We start from the raw sequence: 22,002 nt of genomic DNA, 5'->3' as shown, positions 1-22,002 counted from the left end.
CAGCCCAGCCTGACAGCACCTGTGGGTATCACAGAAGGCTGACCATGAAATGTTTACCCCTTCTGAGCGCTGAAGGAGTGCAGAAAGGTTAGTAAAATATTAACTGGCAGAGAGCTGGGTCTGGAAGAATGCTGGGTCCCAGCAGGAAAGGATGACTTTCCTGATATAAATACAACACAGTCTACCTTCCTTGCATCCTTATGCAGCTTAGATCAGACCCTCCCCTTCCCTTCTCTGTCCCACAGTGCTTAGCACAAAGCTAAGTGAAGAGCTGAAATGAGCCCAGTAGCCTGTGAACCAGTGGCAGTGATTTTTCTAAACTGCTGTGAGCCAGGATTTTCCCTGTTGAATTTGTAATGACCAAGGGGACCTTTTGACCCTTTGGGGGTCTAGTTTTAGAGAGAAATGAGAAAGCATGAAAAGTTATTCCACTAGTCTTGAAGAGAATGGGGCAATGCCCACTACCACGCTCCTCAGCGGAGTGGGGGCCTCCAGCTGCCTCCCAAACAGGCCAGAGCTCGTCCCTTCTCTTCCTCTACCCGTGCTGTTCCTGATGCCAGCATGCATCAGATGCCTTACCATCTGAAACTCTGTCCTACCCTCCAGCTCCTCCAGCCCTGCCCCACCCTCTGAGCAACCACGGTGCTCGTCCAGAGCTTCTAATCCCCCCAGGCCCATACTGATGAATACTTGTCAGTCTTGTCCTTCCTCAGTCCCTTTCACATTTAAATATACTGGCATATGTACTTCACAGATAATATATCTTCTTTGTATTAAAGTTAGCTAGCAGTAATGTAATCACCTGTAATTCCATCACTGTGAGATAACCAGTCATATTCCTTTCCAGACTTTATGTACACATGATGTGCATATTTTAAAAAGAATCAGTCATAGTATACATACTCTTTTACAACCAACTTTTCCCATACAATTTATAGTGAATATTTTCCATATCTTTCTACACTGTCACCCGTTATGCTCATTGCTTTATATAGAGACAATGCATGTGTTTGCCTTGCTTCCCCTACCCAACCTAACAGTCTTTAAGACCTGAGACTTGTTTTTCCATCTCTGCCTGGATCCCGACCTCATTCCTACCACCACCCCAAAGTGCTTATTAGCACATAGTAAGTGCACAAGAAATGCTTGGTGGAAAAAAAGAAATGCCTGGTCAATGAAGGATGAGAAAGCATTCAATGGGCAGGTGGAGGCTCCTGAATCAGAGAGGATGAGGGACTCTGAGCTATGTGAAGATGCTCCTGGGGAAGGGACAGCCCATGCTGTGGGAACAATTCAGAGGTTTCCCAGACAGGTCAATTGTGAGTTTTTTCCTTAAAAGCAAATAAATTCCAAGGTCACAGAAGCCATGCAGTACCTTACCTCATTGACTATGTAATCCAACAACTCAAAAATTGCCATTGGAGGTCGGCTGTCCATTCCATAAGCTGCAAATTTTATGAAAAGAAAAAAGAAAACACTTCTCAGAAACACGTTAACTGCCAGTTTGAGGCTAGGGTTAGGCATGGACCTTAGGGACTAGAACAAAGTCGTGGAAGATAGAGACAGAAGAGCCACAGATAAAGCCTGAACACAGAGGGGGCCAAAGCCACAGCTGGCCAGGGTCTGAGGCTGGGTTCTGCCACACCCAAGACTTGTGACCAGCCCCTCTGGCGACCCACCACCAGCTACCCTTGCCCGCTTACACGCCCTCGTGTGGGCCTCAGACACCAATGTCCTGGCAGGGACAATGTCAGAAGGTAACAGCAGGGCCAGGATCTTCCAAGTACTGGGTGTACTTTACAGTCAGAGAGGCGGGCAGTGCTACACAGAGCTTACCTCCTCAGAGTCAGACTTGGCCACTTACAAGTGTATGGCAAGTCAAGCACCCTGTGCCTCAATTTCCTCATAGCTAAAATGGAAATTATAGTAGTGCTCACACATAACTGCTATCAGACGATGCTAGGCAAATCTATGGAGACAGAATAGACTGGTGATGACTAGGGTGTCAGGTAGGGGAGCTGTGACTGACTGCTAATGGAAATGGCTTCTTGTGGAGGTGATGGAAATGTTCTTGAATTACAAAGTGGTGATGACTGCATGATACGGAGAAGTATACTAAAAACCACTGAACTGTACACTTTAAAATGTGCATTTATGTTATGTGAATTTTACCTCAATTAAAAAAAAAAATCTACCTAAAAAAAGTTATGATTTTTTAAATTAGATAATACATATAAAATACTATGCACAGTGCCAGGAACACAGTGGGCACTTAACAAATGGTAGGAAGGAAGACGTTGGTAATGATGATAATCTCCTACACTGGAACCCCATGCTCTGCTTCCGCCTTGCCCCAGCCTGGCAGCCAGAGACAGGAATCAGCCTTCCAGAAACCCCTGATGGAAAGGACCACCCACAGTCCAAGCTGGGGCCACACTGGGCCACTCACAGCTGAGGGGCCTCCCGGGGGTCCTTGGCCTGGGCGGGGTCTCAGCCGCATCTCCCTCCACCTGGCACCCAAACATCAGCTCCAGCTCCTTGGCATCTGGAGGAGGGATGGGATACCTCCCGACAGCCATCTCAACCAGAGAGAGCCCCATGCTCCAGATGTCCGACTGCACGGAGTAATGGGTCCCCTGGAGTCGCTCTGGCTGCAGGAGAGACAGACACAGTTATCACCTGTGAGCTAGCCCGGCCCATGCAGAGAGGGATGGGTGAGTCCTCATGAATGCCTGGGACTTCCTGCCCCGCTGAGGCCTGTCTGCAGTGCAGGAGTGCTGGGCTCCCCTGCCTGGTCCCAGCCCTGGCTCTACTGATGCATTTTATCTCCTGCCCCTTAGCAGAGCTCACATCCTGTTTCAGGACCTCCACTAACCTCTTTAATTTGGCTTCCCTTCTACCCCCAAATAATCTGTTTACCAAATCCTAGCTGGCCTTCGTGGCTCTGACCCCTAACTGATGTCTTCCCCCAACCTACCCTGAACTAACAGCATCCAATCCAGCTGGACCCTGGCTGAGCCTCAGCTGTGGTTCCAGCTCTGCCCATCCTGGTCTTGCATGTGCAGGACAGCCTATCCAAAGCACAGCATGAGAGACTCATCTTGAGTCCTGAATCCAAAATATGAAGTTTCTGGAACATGGGTCACAAATGAGGTATCAGTGGGTAGAAAGAACACCAGCCTTGCAAGTAAGAAGAGCTGAATTCTAAGACCAGCTCTGCCACTAACTCACTGTTCTGGACAACATGGAAAACTAGAAAAGGCAAAGGATCTGGGGTCAGGAGATCTGGGTTCAAGTCCCAAGCTGGGACTTAAAAGCTAGGTGATCCTGAGCCTCAGTTTCCTCAGCTTTAAAATGGGGCTAATGATAGTAACAACAAAACAAAATACCTACTCTGCTACCTAGGGCACTGAGAAGGTCAAACCAAATGAAAATGTATGTTAGATGTTGCAAAATGTTATGCAAATATGAGTTGTTATTGGTGGAAATAGTGGGAGAGAAGTACATAGTGCTTATTTTTATTGAGCATTAATTGAAATAAAACACGTATTTTAAGAACCCTATCAAAAAATCTTTATTCTGACCATCATACACTTATGTGGTTAGTCGCTCAGTCATGTCCGACTCCTGGCTCCTCTGTCCATGGGGATTCTCCAGGCAAGAATACTGGAGTGGGTTGCCATGCCCTCCTCCAGGGGATCTTCCTAACCCAGGGATCGAACCCAGGTCTCCCACATTGCAGGTGGATTCTTTACCATCTGAGCCACCAGGGAAGCCCTCATACACTCATACAGGCATCAAAATCATTTCTCCCATAGAGTTTTTCACCAACTCCAACACTGAACTATTTTGGAACTGACTACATAACCACAAAACCCAAACCACTAAACCCAGGATCAGTATAAGTTCCAGGGCCTATTAACTGATTTTAAACCCAAAGAGTTAGCAGTTGAGTAGCCCAGGGTGCTAGCTGCTCAGTTTTTAGACATTCAGGAAAGAAGCTGAAGGGCCCATGGGTTTCATGTCTTTCAGCCACTGGAATGGGGGGATGCAGGTGTGGGTCAGCGCCCGGTGAGTCATGTTGCCACTGGCTGGCATCACTTGTAGGCAGGGGACAGGCAAGCAGGAAGAGGACGGGAGCAGGACCTGCCACACGGGGGCCAGGAGCAGCTGCCAAACTTTACCGAAGAGCAAGTGAGGGCCTGCGGTGCAAGGTGGACTCACTGGCCAGGAGCCTGGCTTTCAACCCTGGCTCTGCAACAGGAAGTGCATGGGTCACCGCACCTCCCTGAGTCTACATTTCCTCATCTCTAAAATGGGACAACCATACGGTTCAAACGGGATCATCACTGTAGGATGTGAAAGTGCTCAAAAGACTGCACACAAAACACAATATGCTAAGACGCCCTGAGCCCCTGTGCCAACCCCTCCTTTCACTTCCGAGGACCCCCCACTCACTCCAAGTAAGGCTCCTCTACTCGGCCCCAGTCGGCCCTCACCCAAAGCCACGTTTCCCCTTTCTGAATCGTTCTGAGGAGCGTTAGCCATGTTCCCGCCCATTCGTCAACCACACATTCACCCACTTGGTGACGCATTCCCTGAGCACCGACCACGGCCCAGGCCCCAAACTGGACCCTCAGGACAACGGAGCCACCCGCAGGCTTATCCCTGCCCCTCAGGGAGCTGGCTGGGTTGGGGAAGCAAGGGAACAGAGCCATGCTGCTGAGGGCGCGGGTGGGGGTGGGTGGGGGAGCCAGAGCAGCTGGAAACAGGAGGGGGGACTCAGGGACCTCAGGCTGTCGGCTGAACCAGATGCCAGGGGACCAGGAAGTTGTGCTGTGGTGGGAGAGGGGCAGATAACTGGGAGACAGGCAGCAAGGCGGGAGAGAAGAGACTGCACAGGGAAAGACAACTCTGAAGAGACTCACAGGACAGGAGTCGGGGTCAGTAGGTGCTGAAAGGACGGGGAGATTGGGCCGAGAGGCTGAAAGCTGATGCTCAGATTTCTACCCCGGGAGACTAAGGAAACAGTGATGCTGTTTACTGCTAATGGAAAAGGCAGGGCAACCTGGGGTGGGGGCATTTCTGGGCATGCCATTCTGAGGGTCTAAAGACAGCAGGCAGAGGTCCTGAGGGTGGCTGGAGCTCCATGTCTACAGAATGAAAGCCAAGCTCTGGAAACATCCAAGCACTGGTTTGAGCTGAAGCTGTGATCCACTGTCTCTTCCAGTGAGTCAAGGTCCCAGTGCCCCAACTATGCTCCAAGGCTTGTGAAAGGCCGAGCCCATCTCCCCTGAGACTGTGATCTCCTCAGGGAGGGACCACAAGGCTCATCCCTCATTTCTTTCCCCGCCATCCCCATCACCCAAGCACAAGGGTCTGGCTCCACATGGGAAGACACCCACTTGGCTCCTATTCCTGATGAGACAAGAACCTCGAGAAATGGAACGAGGTGCTCATACCGACATGTAGGACCTGGTGCCCACGAAGGAGTTGGCCATGGAGTCGATGAGCTGCCCGCTGACCCCAAAGTCACAGAGCTTGATCTCTCCACGGCTGTTCACTAGGATGTTGGACGGCTTGACATCTGTAGGGGAAAGAAAACAGAGAAGTAGAGAACTGACACAGGTAGACTGGGAAGCGCTGCCCAGACAGACTAGCCCTGACCACGAATGCCCTCATCACAGAGCCAGTCCTTGGCTTATGGACACGGGACACCATGGCCCCTATTCCCCCTGGTTCAGAACTGTCAGCAGAGGAGTGACAAGCTGCTACAGAAGCAAGACAGAAAGCCAATGTTTTCCACTCAGAATCCAGTCTTGGCCAGATGACCCACAGGAAGGAGTCAGTTACCATGAGTAATCAAGACTGAAAGGTCTGTTGCTTCAGCCACCTCCGCTGGCAAGACACAACGCCTATCACCGGATCACAAGGGAGGAAGGAGTAGTAAGACCTGTATGCTTGCTGAGGCTACAGAAAAAAGACTAAAGGAGGGTGGGATGGAGGCAGTACTCCTATTCTTGACCCGACAAGCACAGAAGATGGGGGTTTTAAAAATGTGTGTGCCAGGGGATGGGAGCCAACCTTCAATTCTCTTTCACTGAAGTCACTTCTCTAAGAGCCTGCACAGTTGCGTCTACCTGTTGGTTAAGTAGAGTCTCTCGTTGTCGGGGCCAGAGAACTAGGGAGGCCTGAAAGCTGCTCTTCGGGGTCAGGACAGCGTCCCCAGCACGGGCCCCATTCCCTTCGCTGCACTCGAGCCAGCCCCACGGCCACCCTGGCGCCCACCACCAGTATTAGTCCGCTGGCCCTTCCCTTTGCCAAGAAGTAAATTTCTCAACATCTTCCTTTTACCATCTCCTCTGATTCAAACAACTGTCCCATGAAGCAGTCAGAGCAGAGGCTGGGACTTGGTAAAGGGGCCCCAGGCACCAGGTTTGTGGACAGACATTGGCAATCAAGGAGACCTACTCGAGAGTAGGCCAAACCCCAGAGCAAAATCATAAACCCTGATAGGGAATCTTTGACAGGCGTATACAAACACAGGACATCTGGAGAACCAGAGGGAAAAGTGAAACCCTCGTAATCCCAACCTACCAAAGCTACTATTAAGATTTTATTACGTTCTCCTTCAATACTCAAAAGAATGCATTTATTTATTCTTACACAGATTCTAACAGATCCATTTAAGTATCTTTCCAAGGGTAAACAAGCAAACAAAAAAATCCCTCTCTCATACCCCAGGAAGTCCTTCACCTGCCCACCTCCACCTAGCCCCTCATCATCCCCAGCCATGCTAGCTCCAGCCTCTCTCTGCCCACCACCGGCTTCACCAGGGCAGGGACGCTGGCAGTTTGCCTCACCCCTTTAACTGCAGATGCAGGACAATACAGGAAGCACTCCTTGATGCCTGTGACTGAATGGGGCTAAACTCCTGGGGACACACACACCTCACACCATGGGTATTGTCTAAGACCCAACCATCCACGTGTCACAGGACACAGCAGCACAGAATTCGAGATCTTTCCAAACCTACTGGCACACCCCCATATCTCCCATATAGACACAAGTGTCAGAAGTAGCCTGAGAAGGCATCTGGTTCCTCCCCTTCATGGTGGAGACGAAAAGCCTAAGGCCCAAAGGGGTCCAGGGACTTGACTGAGGTCACACAGCAAAAACTGGATAAAGTGGGAACCAGAATTCAGACCTTGTGATGCCTGGACCTGTCTTCTCCCCACTCACCCTGTTGCCACATCACTCATACCCTGAGTGACTGACCACAAAGCCCGGAGCGCCCTCACCTTCCAATGTTCCCATGGCCCGTTCAGAAATGACCTATTAGGTCTTCTTATAAAAGCACAAGAGCAGCAGTAGCTACAGAGACAGGAGACCTGTATCCAAGTCCTGGCCCTGCCACACGTTCCACATGCAGCCTTGACGAGCCCTTGGCTTCTGTAGTCTGTGGCCTGCGGATCGGTAAAATGGTGGTAACCATCACAGCTCTCGTAGTCTCACCAGATGGAGACCAGAACCCATTGGATGAACTGTGGGCATTTACAGAGCACACACGTGACAGGATCACAAAGAAGGATTCTTTCACGGTTGCACCCCACGACCGGCAGTTCACGGCTCCAAACACCCGCTCCCTCACTTGCCCCTGCTGCTCAGACACCACTCCCCAGGCCACAGCTGCTGCTCAGGAGAGGCTGCACTGCCTCTGTGGCTGATTTCTGTTCACATGGCAAGCCAGCCTCCTTTTTTGCAAACTTATATAATGCCACTTTCCTCCCTCTCTGGCTGTCAGCTCCTGCTTCCCCCACTCGCCCCAGGGAACACTGCCTGGGAGACTGAGACACCCATGCAGATGGAGGGGGGACGGTGTTTCCCTGCTTGGACCACATTCATCCTGGAAGCCAAATGCACACACAGGGCCCCTCAAGGTGACCCTGAAGGCCTGACAAGAAGCTGTTTGGAGACATCCTAACTTCTTCCACTCCAGCACATGTGGCTGGAGCACATGGTCCTCCCTGGCACCCCAGCGAAGTCAGGCTCTTTTCTGGGGACAGAAAAGAGGTCAGATAAGGCCTGAGAGGCTGTTTCCTCCCACTAGCAGCCTCCTGGATTTGCTTCCCACAGTCCCCGCCCCTCCTTCCTCTGCTCCCGTCCCCAGCAGCTTCCTCTTCCAGCCGGTCTTACACAGTACCTACTGGCGCGCCTCCAGTGAGACTGCCCCTGCACACAGCCTGCAGCGGCTCCCATCTGCCTCCCAGCACAGGCCAGGCCCCTCGGCCTGCACTTCCAAGTCCTGCTCACTTCTCCACCTTCTTGCCGCAGCACATCTCCATGTCCGGCTCGCCTGCCTAATTGATCCCTGTACCTAAAACATCCTCCTTTCCCACCTGCCCTCTCACTTCTTCCTCTGGTAGAAGCCTGGTTCTTCTGAGGGTCTTTCCCAACGTGGAATACTGCCCTGCTCTGGAGCCCGGGGAGGTTTTAGTCAGGCTTCTTCCCTCATCTTCCCTTGCAGCCGCCTCAAACACTGTTCATGTTACAGGCCCAGGTGGTCCCTCTCTACTTCCCGAGGCCTCTCCAGGCCTTGGGTTCTCTTTCCAACCCTCCAATATCAGGAGAGTGAAGCTGGAAGGAGCCCCAGAAGATGATGGGCCATGCTGCATTTCACAGGACGTATCCACTAGCCTTTAAGCTCCCAAGCTGACAAGCTTCCCTAGGAAACCTATAAGATGCTAAGGTCTGAAACCCAGATCCTGCCCAGCCTCTGCAACAATGAAAAAGGATAAACCCCTCTTCTTCATAAACGAATAAGGTGTTATGAAAAAACTAAGTGGAAGAAAGAATTTTCTTTTCTGATATTTTCTGCACCAGAAATAACCACTGTTCAAAGCTTGATTTCCCCCCCATAAGCACATGACTTCAACTTGACTTCTGAGCATTTTCTACCCCTCTGTGGATTAAAGAATTCACTTGTTTATTCTTTATAAACACTAATAAAGTGCCTGCACTGAGCTGTGATTAGAAAGGACCAGTCCCTGTTCAGGCTGCCACCACCACAGGAGACGGAACTCAAGAAATAAGAACCAGCCAACATAGGAAGACATCATAACAGCTCTGGTTCACTGAACACCTACTATGCCAGGCCTTTTAAATACACTGTCATCTTTAACCCTCACAACCGTGCTGTGAAGTAAGCATTATTAACCCCTGTGCACACTGCAGCCATGAAATTAAAAGACGCTTACTCCTTGGAAGGAAAGTTATGACCAACCTAGACAGCATACTGAAAAGCAGAGACATTACTTTGTCAACAAAGGTCTGTGTAGTCAAGGCTATGGTTTTTCCAGTGGTCATGTATGGATGTGCAAGTTGGACTATAAAGAAAGCTGAGCGCCGAAGAATTGATGCTTTTGAACTGTAGTGTTGGAGAAGACTCTTAAGAGTCCCTTGGACTGCAAGGAGACCCAACCAGTCCATCCTAAAGGAGATCAGTCCTGGGTATTCATTGGAAGGATTGATGTTGAAGCTGAAACTCCAATACTTTGGCCACCTGATGTGAAGAGCTGACTCATTTGAAAAGACCCTGATGCTGGGAAAGATAGAGGGCAGGAGAAGGGGACGACAGAGGATGAGATGGTTGGATGGCATCACTGACTCAATGGACATGGGTTTGGGTGAATTCCCGGAGATGGTGATGGATAGGGAGGCATGGTGTGCTGCAATTTATGGGGTCACAAAGATTCAGACACAACTGAGCAACTGAACTGAACAGAAAAGAAACACCGAGGCCCAGAGTCCAAGAGTTTACCTGTCAAGGGGGTAACCAATAAAACAAGCTTTATCTGGGAACAGGAGCTGACTTGGGGTAGGTTGAAATCCTTAAAGTTTGATTGTGAGAAATTATAATTCTGTGCTCTGGATTAGTGAGCAAGCACTTCCTTCTCAGCTTCAGCTCATTACCCTCCTGGGCAAGTTTAACTGCAGGAGACGTGCTGACAGTGGGAACTAGAGCCTCCTGATTAACAAGTGAGTTCACACAATAAGCCATTGGAGCACGTGTGCCAGGTCCTAACCAGCAGCTATTTTTATCTCTCTGCTTTCAAGAGTTTTGCAACCAAGTCCAGCAACTGCATTTTAATTTTTACTTCCCTCCCATGATTTATTAGTTCTGAATTGCTTTCATTCTTTACCTTTGTGTGCCCCTCTCTGCAAATGCAGTGCTCATCCCTGACCCAAAAGGCACGCAAATGCTGACAATTAACACAAGATGATGTCGCATTAAGCCATGATTTGGTTTTCATCAGCACAAGCCATTCCAAGAAATGGTCAGAATCTGAAATCAGATAGTAATAATAGCCTCAACAGAAGGTAAACGGGTTAAACCAGAGAGAGAGGGAGAGAAGGGAGAGAAGAGAGAAAGAAAAAGGGGGAAAGGGAGTAGTCAAGGCATGAGTTTATGGATCCTGGACTCCCTGATCCCTCATTCCAAATAACCCCATAATAACATATGGCAGAGCAGCCCCATATTATAGATATGAAAATTAAGGTTCAAGTAGAAGCCACTTGCTAAAGACCACAGAGTAACCTTCCCATTAAAAGAACCTGCTTTAGGTAGGGACTTCACTGGCAGTCTAGTGGTTAAGACTCCATCATGCTTCCAATGTAGGGGGCACAGGTTTGACCCCTGGTTGGGAAATTAAGATCCCACATGCTTCATGGCATGGCCAAAAAAATATACTGCCTTAGAGCAGTATAGTTTGCCTTCCAGATTAAGTGACCTCCGAAGACAAGCAGATATGCAATCTATCACAAAGCCAATCAACCACCACCGGTGGACAGGAAAATAATGCTGGCTACTTGGACATTATCATCTGTACTTCAAGAAAGAGGAATCAGCAAAAAACCTGGTTTGACCTGCTGAAAGTTAATTTTGCTCAGCAGGAGGAAAGAGGGGAAAAAAAGATGCCAAAAGGAAGGGCAGAGTTAGACTGGAAATCTGTTCAGTTTTAAATGGGAAGTGGGAGAGAATTTCTAATAATATCACCATAGTTATGGGGACCCAAGCTGCACCCAAGTAACGCATTACCCTTGATGCCTGGGTCACAGTCAGCATGATTCACTAGTAAAGTCCAGGTCACTCATCAGCCATTCCTAGCTTAGCCTGAGACAGGCCCTGAAGGAAAACACCGAGGACAGTCTGTTTGCCAGGTGAGGACAAACCTAAGCTAAACGGAGCTGGCATTCCGTGTGTTGTCTCCTGAGAAGAGAAGGACCCACCCCAACACATACACTAACTTTGGGAAAAGTGTGCCTCCCTGACTCCAGCCAGCTGCTTCGGATGGAGACTGACCATCAGACCTCTGTCCCCACGCCACAAGGCAGGCCCCTGATGCAGGCTGGGCCACCAACCTCCTGGTGACCCGGCAGGTTCTGGGTACAAGACCAGTATTAGTTCAATTAGAGCGTTCTTTGGGATTTTCTGTCAGAGGCTGGGAAAAGCTCTTGCCTCCCTGATAATGATACTAAAGCCAGAGGCAATGGTTCCCATGTGGTAGATACAGCTGGCCTGAGAGAAAATAGCCAACTTGGGAAGAGAAACAAATGAGCGAGAATTAACAGGTTCCAGGACACCACCCCACCCCACCCCCAACCCCCACCTCCATGGATACCAAAATCTGCAGATGCTCAAGACCCTTATATAAAATGATGGAGTATTTGCACATTTGCACCTACACACATCCTCTTGTATACTTTAAATCACTTCTAGATTATAGGGATTGCATTGAATCTATAAATTGCTTTGGGTAGTATACTCATTTTCACTATATTGATTCTTCCAATCCATGAACATGGTATATTTCTCCATCTATTAGTGTCCTCTTTGATTTCTTTCACCAGTGTTTTATAGTTTTCCATATATAGGTCTTTAGTTTCTTTAGGTAGATATATTCCTAAGTATTTTATTCTTTCCGTTGCAATGGTGAATGGAATTGTTTCCTTAATTTCTCTTTCTGTTTTCTCATTATTAGTGTATAGGAATGCAAGGGATTTCTGTGTGTTGATTTTATATCCTGCAACTTTGCTATAGTCATTGATTAGTTCTAGTAATTTTCTGGTGGAGTCTTTAGGGTTTTCTATGTAGAGGATCATGTCATCTGCAAATAGTGAGAGTTTTACTTCTTCTTTTCCAATTTGGATTCCTTTTATTTCTTTTTCTGCTCTGATTGCTGTGGCCAAAACTTCCAAAACTATGTTGAATAGTAATGGTGAAAGTGGGTACCCTTGTCTTGTTCCTGACTTTAGAGGAAATGCTTTCAATTTTTCACCATTGAGGATAATGTTTGCTGTGGGTTTGTCATATATAGCTTTTATTATGTTGAGGTATGTTCCTTCTATTCCCGCTTTCTGGAGAGTTTTTATCATAAATGGGTGTTGAATTTTGTCAAAGGCTTTCTCTGCATCTATTGAGATAATCATATGGTTTTTATTTTTCAATTTGTTAATGTGGTGTATTACATTGATTGATTTGCGGATCACTTCTAGATTATAATACTTAATACAATGTAAACAGTTACAAACACAATGAAAATGCAATGTAAATCAAATTTTGCTTTGGGGAACTTTTTCCCAAATATTTTCCATCTGTAGGTTGGCTGAATCCAAGGTATACGCAGGTATAGAGAACCGACCGCACATCTTAACTGAAGTATAACAGCTAATGGCATTTGAGTCCCTGGACACAATCTTCCCTAAGGCCAGGCTACATTCTTACTCTTCCTGGGGTTTGGTTGGCTAAGCCAAACAAACAAACAACCTCTTTTACTGCTTGAGCTAATCTGTGTTCATTAACAACCAAAAATCGTAACATCCACTGACTCTTACTATCAACTGGCGTCAAAAATTACCATAAGTAGGCATGTACTGTGGTATGGAAATGGGAGCACCAGCTTTGGAGTCAGGCAGATCTGGATTTGAATCCTAGCTCTACCAGCATAGGCTGTGTGAGCCCGGCCAAAATCACGAGCCTCCTGTAGCCGGATTCCTTGGCTATCAGGTGAGAGCAGTAATTCCTCCTTGATGGCAGGTACTAAGGACTCCATAAGTAAGAAGAACTACATATGAGAAATAGAATTTAGATTTCAACAGCTCTGAAGCTTGTTATTTGTCATCTAAGTCTGAAGCTTGGGGCCGGGGAATAAAAGCTAACATTTGTTTGAGAAAAAAACACAAGCAATATAAACAATCAGATCCTGTTCGGCCTGGCTCCTACCTATGTCCCCACCCACCCCACCTCCCCAACCACTGTCAGTGCCAAGAGGATCCATGCTGTTCCCCAGGAGTCCCTGAATGTTTCTGTCTGAATCATTTGCTCTGGCTGGTCTCTAATCCAGATATCCTCTGTATTTATATGACCTACCATCCTTCTAGTCTTTTTTGTTTGTTGGAGGGAAGGAAGGAGAAGGTGACCCAAAAGTGTCCTCTTGATTACCTCCCTTCCCTATAGCAGGGAGCGCCACCGACTATCTGCACCAGGTGAGTTCTGCTAGGATACTCAGGGACTTGGCAGTGGGGCTAAGAGGGTGGGGTTGGGCCTGCACTGTGTCTGAACAGATTTGATGCTTACTGGGGTGGAGGTGGGAGGAGCTGGGCTGGGGGTGGCAGGCCCTTCCTCCTGCCCCTGGACAAAGTAGCAGAGAAAGCCAAGCTGCAGACCATGCAAGACAAGGCAGCCAAAAGTGGACAGAAGCTGCTCGGGATCCCACTTGTCTTCCACCCCTGTCCTGACCCTTCCTGAGCACTGGCAACATCTGGGCTGTTGCCAATGCTCAGGGAAGTCCCCCAGCCCCTTACAAGGAAGTCCTCTCTTCTGTTTACACTGACTCAAGTTGGTTTCTGTTACCTGTTTGTTTTCGGCTGACTGACTGGCCGTGCTGGGTCTTCGCTGCTGTGCACGGGCTTTCTCTAGTTGTGACGAGCAGGGTGCACTGCATCAGTTTCACACTGTGGTGGCTTCTCCTGCTGCAGAGCACACGCTCTAGAGCGCATGGCCTTCAGAGCTGTGGCACCCAGGCTCTAGAGCACAGGCCCAGCTGCTCCACAGCACATGGGATCCTCCTAGACCAGGGACTGAACCCGTGTAACATACACTTACAGGCAGATTCTCAACCACTGGACCACCAGGGAAGCCCAGTTTCTGTTACGTGTAAAAAAAAAAAAATCCTCCGAGAGGCTCCCACCTGCCCTGGGAAGCCTCACCTGACCACTGCACACCCACAAGGCTGCCTTCTCCCGGAAGCTCTTATCATGTATGCCACTTGTCACAGCAGTACTTTTGCCTCCTTCTTTCCATTTTTCCCTCTTAAAAATCCAAACATTCACAAAAGTGGAGTATAAACATGTACCAACATCAGCATCAACAATTATCTACTCATTGCCAGCCTTGTTTCAACCAAGACTTTTTCTTGGTGGAAAAAGAAAAGACCACTCTGTTTCTAATGAATCTGGTGCTGTTAAGCCTAATATTGGTTCCCGCCCTCTAGGTGAGATTCTCCACTGGATTTTCCACTGTCACTGCAGCGCTGGGCACTGTGAGCAAAGTGGCTTCCACCTTGCTAAGGTACTGGTTAATAAAAGCTACCCCTTCTTTGGTCACTAAACTTGCAAGGTAGACCAGCTCTCCTGGGCCCACAGACTCCTCAGGAAGCCATCTGCACCTGAGGAGAGCAGCAGTGCCCTGGCCCTGACGTCCCTAGAAACAGGGCTTTATCATGAGAAGGAGCAGGACACAGCTCTGCGGGGATCGCCTCTCAGCCTGGTTTTTCCTAAAGGGAACAGGCCCAGCCTCGGGGTCCCCTCCACCCCCCGCCTTAGGGAGCGCCCAGGGGCAAAGCTAGGGGCTTCCTTCCTGTGCCCACCCCACCCCCCTCCTCCCACACCCAGCCTCTGCTCTCAGAGGCTTTCCAGGGTCATCTCTCCCAGCCTGTGTCCTCCTCGCCCTTCACTCAATGACTACTGTGACTCAGACCCACCTTCTTCTAGAACCATGGTGGCAGCCTCCTCGCTGACCTCGCTCCCCTCCCTGTCACCTGAGCTGCAGCAGCCAGAGGCCTCTTCCTCCAAGGACAGCTTGCCTCCCTTCCCTGTGCAGGAGCACCCCTCAGCTCCCCACTGCCCAGGATAAAAATCCAGTCCCTGCACACAGCGGGGACGACCCTCCTCAACTGCTTCAACTAATTCTCACTTAACTCCCACCACTTACCACCAGGAATCCTTCATTCTAAATATTCTAAATGACTTGCTGTTTCCTGCAAGGACATTATCTGTGTTTCCTGGCCGCTGTGTCATCGTGATTCATGTGTTTCCCTACCTAGAATCCCTCGTGCTAACACTGCAACCTGCGTAACTTCTCCCCATGTTTCCAAGCTCAGCCCAAATACCACCTCCTCCACGATGCTTCCCTAAAGGGATCTGAGGAAGCACTTTCCTCCTCCAACGGCCCATCTGCCTCACTTGAGATGCTAAGAAACAAACTCGTCTGGAGACATAATCCATCGCTGTGGGTCTAGCACTGAGGTAATTCTAGAGAACGTGACTCACATTTCGAACCAGAGACCACATGCTGGATTCCAGCTACTAATCAGCCACTGTGTTTCTTTCCATCTGCAAGGTGGGGGGGTCCAGACACAGTCCAAAGGGATTGGTTCTCCTGTAAGCTAACTGCCCCCTTGAGGCTGTCGCCACCTGGCGGGAGACGAGCCTGGCGGGCAGAGGAAGCTGAGGTGCAGCCAGGGTGCCCCCCGGACACCATGAGCCGCCCACGGGTTGAGGCTCTGCTGGCATCCCCCTGCCACACACGGGCGGGGACTGTGCTCAGGACATAGCGCTGTGCGCAGCTGCAGGGCCACCCTCACAGGCCTCAGGGAAGCCTGGCAAGACGCCAGGAAAACTCTGGCAGGGATGACAGTGCCTTGCAGGGGTCACAGAAGCAGCCACTCAGAAACCCGTTATATGTGAATCTGCCACCAACAGCTTGTACAACAACAAACTTGGGCCACTTAAAATCTTGATTGTCGGTGCCAACAGCAAGTCTGACTGGAGTAAGAGGAGGACTTCAGAGGTTGAAATCCTGATGGCTGTGAGAACCCTGTTCCTCTGAGGCTGCTGCTGGGGTCCCTTGAGGTAACTTGAAGACTCTCTGCTATCCCCAGGGCTAGGATCCAAAACCACTCTCAGTCTCTGTAGAATGCTGAAATCTCATCCTGACTCGAGAGCTCCCTGTTTTCACAGAATGCTTTATCCTGGGCAATAAGGAACTCTCTGGGAGGGTACTCTGAGCAGGAGGGCCCCAAGGTATAAGCGACTCTAATGCTCTGCAGAGAACCTCACAGCTGACTCTAATCACAATCTGGCTGGGCGTTCCCTCAAAAATCTAAGCCCCAGCTACTGGGTATAAAGATCAGGCAGGTTACATGCTGCTCCATCTGACAGAAGGAAAAGAAAACCCAGCTGAGGCTTAATTTAACTCTGTTATCAGCATCTATTGATCTTCACTGGCCAGCAACTCCAAAGCAGACATTATTCACGGGCTCCACAGTATGAACTCTGCATTGGTCTAAATCCTATAATCTTTCTTCAGGGTCTTAATCAGAACAAGATCTTGACAATGAGAGAGGGCTAAGCAGCTTGATGGGCTGGTGATGCAAGTCACTGCTTTCAATAGCATGAAACACAGCTGTATGCGAGCCCTGAGCCCCCCATCCCACACACACACCCCTTAACTCATAGGCTAACCACTTGGGTCAGCTTCGGATGAACTGGATCTCTGACTTCCTGCCACCGTAAGTAGAAAGGCTACACAGAAACCAGTGGAGTTAACTAACCCCTCTCAGAGCGCTAGGGTCTCCTCCCCAAGCCATACACCCTGTTTTCAGTGAAGAACTTAATCATCTTACAGCTGACTTCCGTGCTTCAATTCTAAAGCTTCCTCAGCTGAGGAATTCCTCTTTCCCTTAACTCAGTGGTCAGGAAGCTTTTACTGTCAAAGGACCAGAGAGCAAATATTTTAAGGCTTTGAGGGCCACACAATCTCTTTCACAAGCAACTATTCAGCTCTGCCATTACAGTACAAAAGCAGCCACAGACAACACGTAAGCTGGGCTGTGTTCCAGTAAAATGTCTTCATGGACACTGAAATTTGAATTTCACACAATGATCACATGTCACAAAATTCTGAAAAACAAATCTTAGTTTGCAGGCCATACAAAAACAGGCAGCAGGCTGCGAGCTGCCAATCTGCCCACCCCTGCCTTCAATGCTTAATTATTGTTTTGATCCTGTGTTAGCAGTTTTCTGTCTTGCTGACCCAATGCTTAATATTATTTACAGTGGAACAACTCTTTTCACCCTTTTTTGCTTTCAGAATCTGTTCCTCCCATCTTCTAGTTACAGAACTCCTCTTTTTCATTTGGGATATATTCCCCCACAACAGTGTGTGTTCCTGCTGGGGTGCCAATGAAGAGGCCCCATCTATCCTGCCCCAAGACACGTTCATAAGCTAGTCTCCTGGACATAAGAAGTGGCCCAGGACTCGAGGGGCTCTCCAGGCAGAGCCGACCAATGATTCAAGCGCTGACCTAGATGCTGAGGTCAGTGCTTGAATGAGGCAGAGCTTCCTCAGGGACATGGAGCACTAAGGACCAGAAGTGTTGGGCTAGTGAGGTCCCTGTGGCCCCAGGGCTGAGAACCTGACTGAAAAGGAAGCCCAGGCACAGAAGGAGAAGTCAAGCCAAGCGGCAACCAAAGTCCTGAGACTATCATTTCAACTCCACACCCATCCCTGCCTTCGGACCTCCTGGTAACTCCAGCCAATAAGTTCCCTCTTTTGATCAAATAATCTTGAGTTAGGTTTCTAATACTGTCAAAGAATCCCGACTAATTACATCACATCAGATTCTATTTGACAGTTGGTGGTGGGGTGATCCACGCACAAAGCAACGGCGCTGGCTGTGTTCCGCCGCCCACTGGGAGCACTCACAGACATGACTCTTCCCCGTCAGACACTAAGCCCCCAGAGGACACGAGTCACTTACAAGCCATCTTCTGCCCTCCTCAGCGGTTCACCCAGTCCCTTGCACTTGGTAGGTGTCCAATGAATATTTTACAATACAAATTGCTCTTCTTGGAAGTGCCTACAGGGGCAAGTAAACATGGAGGAATACGTGCATGCACCGACACAAGACTGTCACCCAAAGAGTTCAGAGAAAAGGTACACTCCCAGAGGAACCACAGATCTAATCCCCACCTCCTCATTAACCACCCATAAACCACACACACCAGGCCGAACCACACAGACTCCTGCTCCCTTTGAACACTCAGGCAAACAGAATACAATGTCTGCCCAACACGCAGACAAATCACAGTGGGCCACGTCACTGTGGATGAAATCCAGACAGCTGGCCAGGACTTCAGACTTGGGGAGTATTGGTTGTACTTGTCCTACCTAAGAAGTCCCGTTCCACGATAGCAGAGACCAAGAACTTCAGGAATGAGGGTGAGCATCTGCTGATATCTAGGTTCCCATCCAGAAACACAGGAAAGCCAGCCCCAGGCACACCCAAGGCAGTGCAGCTCACTAGGTCCAGGACACATACACCCACTCCGAGAAAGAAAACTGAAACTTTCAAGAGGTCGCGACCTAGCTGCAAAAACAGGGCCTCAGCAGTAGGTGAAAACAGTTGTTCACCCAAACACCATTACTATACTTCCTCTCACTTAAAAAGTAATTTGGAAGTGCAGGTATGCCTAAGTTTGTATCACCGGCATATTCCCACCCCCTAAAAAAGAAGTCTGAATCAAAGTGATAAAATTTTTGCTTGCCTTCCTGAAGATTCTGTGAGAAATTATATTTGACAAATCTTCCAGCCAATGTTTTAAAAAGCAAAAGTGCCCCCAGAACAACTTGTGCTGTAAGTTACTTTTGTACCGTAGTTTTTACTTAGAGCAAGGCACACCTAGAAATCACCTTCAACCTAACAATGTTGGGGGCTTCTCTGGCGGCCCAGGGCTTAATGCTCTCTCTGTGCTTTCACTGCCCAGGGAGAGGGTTCAATCCCTGGGCAGGGAACTAAGATCCCACATGCTGTGTGGCGTGGCCCCCCCAAAAAAAAAAATCCTGCACGTGGATGTGCCAGCCCGTACCCCACATTCAGTAGGGAGGGCCGCTTGATGCCTGCCTGACAGTTGTGGCAGCGTGTGCGTCAGAGGCAGTGACGGCGGACCCCTCTGGGGGGTGACTGAGCCGGCAGCGCACCCCCAGTGAGGCTAAGAAGGGCCAACTGGCCCAGCAGCAGGCACCCTGTGGGAGCCGTGGACTCAGGCTGCTGCTTTTCTGCCTGAGTGACCCAGGCTCCCAGACCAGAGCAGTCCTTCCTGGTCCCAGCCCCAACACAGTCTGGGGTTCAGGTTTTTGAAGGCCTATCTACACTTTTCTGGGGCCTCCCCGGTACACTAGTGGTAAAGCCAACATTCTTCTTAAAAAGAAAAAAAATTACACCAGAGATTTAAAAAAAAAAAAAAGTAAAGAATTTTTTTTAAATGTGAGGCAAACAAAAAGCCTTTTTAATCTTCCCCATTTTTCCTCAAGGACAGAATGAGAAGAAACGGAGCTTAAATTTCAGTGCAAAAGAATACATGTAAAGCAGAAGAGGAACTTACTGAACTTACTAGCAGTGAGAAAGCCTAAAGACAGAGGCAGAGAGACTCTCTCATTCTCACTCTAATTCAGCTTCCAGGAATCGTCCACTCATCGTGCTTCCTGATAAGGAATCAAGTTGTGCAAGAGGAGGTCCATTTCCAGGTTGGCCTTACAGTGAATTCTTTCAGGATTCTTTCTGGACAAGACCCACAAACAACACGAGTCTGAAATGCAGAGCGGCCAGGCCCGGCTGCCTGCATACACACTCTGCTCACCAGAGCAGAAGTCCTTCTAGTGACTCCTCCTCGTCGGCTGGGCAAGGAGTGAGCTCTCCATGAAGACATCTGTCCGGAATCCCGCCTGGCTCACAAAGCAGCTCTTTATGCCAAAAAGCAATAAATGGTGGAGCCAGAAAAGAAATTGCTGGGAAAGTGAGGGCAGCACCAGGAGGAAGGGGAAAGCAAGCTGATTATTCCAGGAACAAGCTGAAACCTTCCTCTCTTCAGAAGGGAAATAAAGTGAGTGTTCCTCCAACAATGCAGAGCATGGCACAGAGAAGCCACATGACAGAGAACACCAGGACTAGACTTAGGACTGTATTAAAAACAGAAGATGTGGGTTCCTGGCCCAGCTTCACTGTCTCTCATGCCCCTTTGAAGTTCACCCTCACTCTAGCCCCTTAGACCCTCAGGCAACCTGTGTTACTACGGATTAATTCTGATGTTCTAGTAGAACCATGCAGGATGGGCTCTTCTATAAGGCTCCTTTCACTCATCATGATGTTTTTGAGATTTGTCCAAGTTGCGTGTATCAGCAATTTGCTCGCTTTTATTGTTGAGCTGTCTTCCGTTGTTTGAATATGTCAGAATTTGTTTACTTGCTCATCTGGTGATAAATATTTTGGTTGTTTAGCTTGGTACTATCATTAATAAAGATGCTTATGAACATGTGTGCCCAAGTCTCTGTGCAAACAAACGTTTTCATTTTTCTTAGGTCAATACTGAGAAATGGAGTAAATGGTTTAATTTTTTTTTTTAAAAACTAGCAAACTGTTTCCAAAGTAATTGTCCCTTTCCCTGGCTGTGTTTAAGAATCCCTCTTTATATCTCTCTTGATAAAGAGATAGTTTTCAGCAACTTGACTATTTTTTGTTTGTTTTACAGCTTTACCGATATATAATTTTACCCTTTTTTAAAACAAAAATTACTTATTTAGTTGTGGCATGCAGGATCTTCAGTTGTGGCATGTGGGATCTAGTTACCTGACTTGGGATCAAACCTGGGCCCCCTGCATTGGGAGCATGAAGTTTTAGCCACTGGACCAAAAGGGAAGTCCCAATTGGTATATAATTTTCATACAATAAACTCCATATATTGATAGTTAAAGTGTATCACTTGATGAGTATATATATGACCATGCCCACAATCATGATTATAAACACATCTCTTACCCTCCCCCCAATTTTCTCACACTCCTTTGTAATTCTTCCCTTCCACCCCTTCCTTCATTCACCAGGCAAGCACTGATGCGTATTTTGTTGCTACGGATTAGTCTGCAATTTCTAGAATTATGTAATAGATTCACACAGCATGTAACAAAGCTCTTTTTTGTCTGACTTTCACTTAGCATACTCTTTTAAGATTCTTCCATACTGCTGAACTTTTCTATGCTTTATTCTTCTTATTGCTAAGCAGTATACTATTGTATGGATATACCACAATCTGTTTATGCGTTCAACTGCTGATGGACATTTAGGTTGTCTCTACTTTTGGCTATTACAAATAAAACTATTATGAGCATCCAGGTAGAAGGGCCTTATTGAACCTATGCTTTCTTTTTTTCTTTAGGGAAAATTCTAGGAATGAATTCATTGAATATATCATAGATACATGCTTCATACTTTAAAACACTGATAAACTGCACCATTTCAGATTCCTATCAGCAGTGACTGAGAGTTTCAATTGCTCCACATCCTGAATAACATAGTCTCTACAGACATTCTAGTCGGTGTGTAGCAGTAACTCATTGTGGCTGTAACTTACATTTCCTTCATGACTAATGATGTTAAATATCTTCTCATTTGCTTATTTGCCATTCATATATCTTCTTTTGTAAAGTGACTCTTCAAATCTTTTACCCATTTTTAAAACACTTATTTTATTTACTTATTTGGCTGTGCCAGGTCTTAGATGTGACATGTGGGATCTAGTTTCCTGACCAGGGATCAAACCTGGGAGTTTGCATTGAGACTGCAGAGTCTTAGCCGCTGGAACACCAAGGAAGACCCTACCCACCTT

General features: G+C 48.2%; 2 protein-coding genes across 9 annotated transcripts in view; one reads left to right on the top strand and one right to left on the bottom strand.

Annotated features, from left to right (window-relative positions):
• MAP2K1 (mitogen-activated protein kinase kinase 1) overlaps positions 1-22,002 on the bottom strand; it is a 74,866-nt gene that overhangs the window by 2,549 nt on the left and 50,315 nt on the right. For both annotated transcript variants that reach the window (NM_001130752.1, XM_059890488.1), the window contains 3 exon segments: positions 1,381-1,445; positions 2,450-2,651; positions 5,463-5,587. In NM_001130752.1, coding sequence (NP_001124224.1) covers positions 1,381-1,445; positions 2,450-2,651; positions 5,463-5,587 — 392 coding nt within the window.
• The window catches only part of SNAPC5 (small nuclear RNA activating complex polypeptide 5), a 43,098-nt gene that overhangs the window by 7,499 nt on the left and 13,597 nt on the right, over positions 1-22,002 (top strand). The window contains exons 4-5 of one of the 7 annotated variants that reach the window (XR_236025.5): positions 16,042-16,191; positions 19,655-20,652. The exons of 2 other annotated variants lie outside the window; for them this stretch is intronic. The gene's annotated coding sequence lies outside the window, so the exon portion shown is untranslated. 4 more of the 7 variants (XM_059890651.1, XM_005211395.5, XM_005211394.5 and 1 more) reach the window with 4 other exon arrangements.

Source organism: Bos taurus, chromosome 10, assembly GCF_002263795.3.
Source record: "Bos taurus isolate L1 Dominette 01449 registration number 42190680 breed Hereford chromosome 10, ARS-UCD2.0, whole genome shotgun sequence".
Lineage (NCBI taxonomy): Eukaryota > Metazoa > Chordata > Mammalia > Artiodactyla > Bovidae > Bos > Bos taurus.
The sequence above is the reverse complement of the archived record's forward strand: the minus strand, read 5'-3'. Positions and strand labels throughout refer to the sequence as shown.